General features: G+C 48.1%; 1 protein-coding gene across 1 annotated transcript; it reads left to right on the top strand.

The window, feature by feature from the left end:
* Positions 1–2692: 2692 nt before the first annotated feature.
* LOC146755928 (olfactory receptor 14C36-like) lies at positions 2693–3688 on the top strand. Its single transcript, XM_085525105.1, has one exon. It carries the CDS (start codon positions 2723–2725, stop codon positions 3686–3688), a length of 966 nt encoding a protein of 321 aa, XP_085381231.1. The 5' UTR covers positions 2693–2722.
* Positions 3689–3913: the final 225 nt, after the last annotated feature.

Here is a 3913-nt window from a genome sequence, read left to right as displayed (position 1 = left end):
CATGTGTCCAATATACAGACAGTGTTTATGTCCAGGGTTGCCCATACCCAGGTGCACAATCAGGCAATTGTTCTTGTTATGCGTTATGCACTTGGTGCTTAGTGCCAACTGATACCCACTTCTCTGACTTGTCCACATCTCTCTGCAAGTCCTCTCCACCCTCAGTGGAGGCAGCAGCACCTCCTCATCTAGTATCATCAGCGAACATCAGCAAAAAGTCTTGCATGCAAGTCATTCGCAAAAACATGACAGAGAAGTGACAATAAAATGGAGCTCTGGGGAACCCTGCTAGTGACCATCTACCAGCCTGTTGGAACCCATTGACTCTAATCCTTTGGGCCTGACCTACCAGCCAACATCTCACCCACCACATTCTGTTTCTGTCTAGCCGTATGCAGGACGTTCTGTCCAGAAGGGTGCTGTGAGAAATAGTCTCAAAAGCTCTACTAAAATTCTGAAGGATAACATCAACTGTCAACCCTTGGTCAACCAATTCACTAACATTGTCATAAAAAGACCTATAGTTAAACAGGACCTTCCCCTCGGGAACTTGTGTTGGCTGTGACCAATGACACAATTGTCCTTCAGGTGATTTTCAATCACTCCCACCATCACTTTCTCCATAATTTTACCAGGCACTGGAGTGAGACTGACAAGTCCATAGTTGCCCCTGTCATCTTTGTTGCTCTTCCATACAATGAGACAACATTTGCCAGCTTCCCGTCAACTGGTATGACCCTAGATTTATTAGATGCCATTGAAATGCGAGCCCAGAGCATACTAAGGTGTCATCATTGTAAGGACATAGATGTGCCAGAGCTTTGCAGTGCCTTGAACTCTAGAGTATGAAACAGATGGAGCATAGAGAAAGACTGGCCTCTTCTGTTGGTTAGCAGAATAACACTACATGATACATGGGGTCTCTGCTCTGCTGGGAGTGTGGATGTGCCTGAAGGCCTTATTTAGGAATCTGGACAGGCTGGAGAGCTGGGCTGAAGCTAATGGGATGAGGTTCACCAAGACCAAGTGCCACATCCTGAACTTTGGGACCTGGAATGGACTTCCCAGTGTGGGGGTGGTGGATTCACTGACCCTGGAGGAGTTCAAGGAATGACTGGTTGTTCTGTTGAGGGACATGGATTAGTGGGAGCTATTCGTGATAGGTGACCAGCTGGAGTGAATGATCTTTTAGGTCTTTTCCAACCTTGGTGATTCTATGATTCTATGATATCCTGTCCTTGTATGAGTGCCCTCTTTGAGCAAACACTCTCTGGGAGGACTCAGCACATGTCTGGAATTAGTCACTGACCACTAGAAATCTGGTGTTCAATTCAACAGATTTTAATGTACTGTCATGATGCTGTTGTCTTTCAGGAGCGGTTGGCCATGAGGACCCCGGGACACCACAGGGGAGATGAGTGGGAAGGATAAAAAATGACATCATCTGTTACTGATATGCACTGGGCTCCTCAGATACAGGGAGCTCATAAATGTGGGCAATGTTTTAGATGTGCCAAGGTGCATCTCTTGTGCGCAGCACAGCAAGGCTGGGGCTTCATCAGCAGTTGACATGAGGATAGAAGAGAAGGGAGAGAGAGCGTACAGAGTTCACACAGTGTGAGCCTGCTGTGAGCTGACTGCTGGAGCATTGATAACAGACCACAGCATGGTAAGTGTCTAGCAGTAGGCAATGGAGCTACTTTTCCTGGAGGGATCACCAATCTGGGACACCCCATAGCTGATCTGGCTGCAGGCAACGCATGATTCTTTACTATGTTAAAAGCCTTCTGCTCCAACTGAGGGCTTCTGTGCTGCAGTATCAGACCACAGCCATGAGGGCTGCGTGTCCCAGCACGGCTGCAGGCTGTGCAGCCGGGGCTGCAGGCGGGTGCCCAGGGCTGTCCTGCAGAGCAGGGTCCTTGCTGTGCCCCAGGGGCTGTGTGCCAGGTATGGGACTCTGCCGCCTGCCAGGCTCAGCACTCAGCCTGCCCGGGGAGCTGCCCAGGGCGCTGCGGGGAGACGTGTGGGGGGAAGGAGCCCCCCGGCAGGGCTTGTGCTGCCACAGCTGCTGCCTGGGGCAGGGGGATCACAGCTCCACTGCACAACAGGATGTTTGTGAACGGTCTTGGCAAGAGGAGAGCGAAGGCAGGGATTTTGCAATTATTTTTCTGAGGGAAAGCAGAAAGGACTGGAGGCAGAAATAGAATAGGGGCTGTAAAATTTAAAACACAGCTATGTTACTCACAAGTATTTCTTCAATCAATTGCTTGTTTTGTGAACAGTGACACAGGTTGTGCTTTCAACCTCTCATTTCTAAAAGGAAAGAATCAGTTTGTTGTTCTCTGAAGACTTTAATATTGCACTTACCCTGCAAACAGGCATATTTGTCTAAGACATATTGAAGTGCAAAAAGGCTGGGGCTGGGGGTCTAAGAGAAGCTGGAGTAAAAATATGTGATGAGTAAAGGGCACCTAACAGGAAAGTACTCAGGAGTCTGGGATATGATTATGAAATGAGAAAAAAGTAGGAGCTCCTTAATCTTCTACTTCTGTAGGGACGGTGAAGTTCACGAAAATAAATTGAAGTTATGGAGTTAAATGAAAATTATCCAAAGGTAAATGAATACATTTCACAGTACAGCAGAAGAACTGTCTCTGAGAATGGTCTGGACTTGTCATTATCTTCTGCACTCTGAACAGGACTCCAAGCCCAACAACAGCAGATGCCCAACAGCAGCTCCATCAGCGAGTTCCTCCTGCTGCCGTTGGCAGACACGTGGCAGCTGCAGCTCCTGCACTTCTGGCGCTTCCTGGGCATCTACCTGGCTGCCCTCCTGGGCAACGGCCTCATCAGCACAGCCGTAGCCTGCGACCGCCGCCTGCACACCCCCATGTACTTCTTCCTCCTCAACCTGGCCCTCCTCGACCTGGGCTGCATCTCCACCACTCTCCCCAAAGCCATGGCCAACGCCCTCTGGGACACCAGGGCCATCTCCTACACAGGATGTGCTGCACAGCTCTTTTTCTTTCTCTTCTTCATCTCAGCAGAGTATTCCCTTCTCACCATCATGTGCTATGACCGCTACGTTGCCATCTGCAAGCCCCTGCACTATGGGACCATGATGGACAGCAGAGCTTGTGCCACCATGACAGCAGCTGCCTGGGGCACTGGGGTTCTCTTTTCCCTGCTGCACACTGCCAGTACGTTTTCACTGCCTCTCTGCCAAGGCAATGTTGTCAACCAGTTTTTCTGTGAAATCCCCCAGATCCTCAAGCTCTCCTGCTCAGAATCCTACCTCAGGGAAGTTGTGTTTATCTTTTTTAGTATCAGTTTAATCTTTGGGTGCTTTGTTTTCATAGTTGTGTCATATGTGCAGATCTTCATGGCTGTGCTGAGGATGCCCTCTGAGCAGGGACGGCACAAAGCCTTCTCCACGTGCCTCCCTCACCTGGCTGTGGTCTCCCTATTTATCATCACTGGCTTTTATGCCTATCTCAATCCCTACTCTGTCTCCTCTCCATCCATGAACCTGATGGTGGCAGTTATGTACTCAGTGGTACCGCCAGCACTGAACCCTATTATCTACAGCATGAGGAACCAGGAAGTCAAGGATGCAGTGAGGAAAGCGATGTCCATATGTGTTTCAAAAACACTGAACTGCCCATCTTTTCTAATTCATGACAAGTAATGCAGCTTTTTACTGTTGCAAACACTTTGTTTTATATAGTTTTGATCAATTTTTATAATTGTAATGTATTAAATGTTATTCTTTTTTTTTTTTTTTGCTAAAATATAATTATTGAAATAAATTCCTCTTATCTTGTGCCTTTGTTGTGTAGCCCAGAGACACTGTATATAATGAACCAGGCTCTCTGTGAACCTTAACAGAATAAGGGACGTGCAGTGACTTTGT

Source organism: Coturnix japonica, chromosome 29 (assembly GCF_054131305.1).
Source record: "Coturnix japonica strain WE chromosome 29, WE-NBRP24, whole genome shotgun sequence".
NCBI classification, from domain to species: Eukaryota; Metazoa; Chordata; class Aves; order Galliformes; family Phasianidae; genus Coturnix; species Coturnix japonica.
The sequence above is the reverse complement of the archived record's forward strand: the minus strand, read 5'-3'. Positions and strand labels throughout refer to the sequence as shown.

What these genes read in the sequence shown, in the direction of transcription:
- LOC146755928 (XM_085525105.1), top strand. Translation starts at nt 2,723, where the DNA reads ATGCCCAACAGCAGCTCCATCAGCGAGTTCCTCCTGCTGCCGTTGGCA.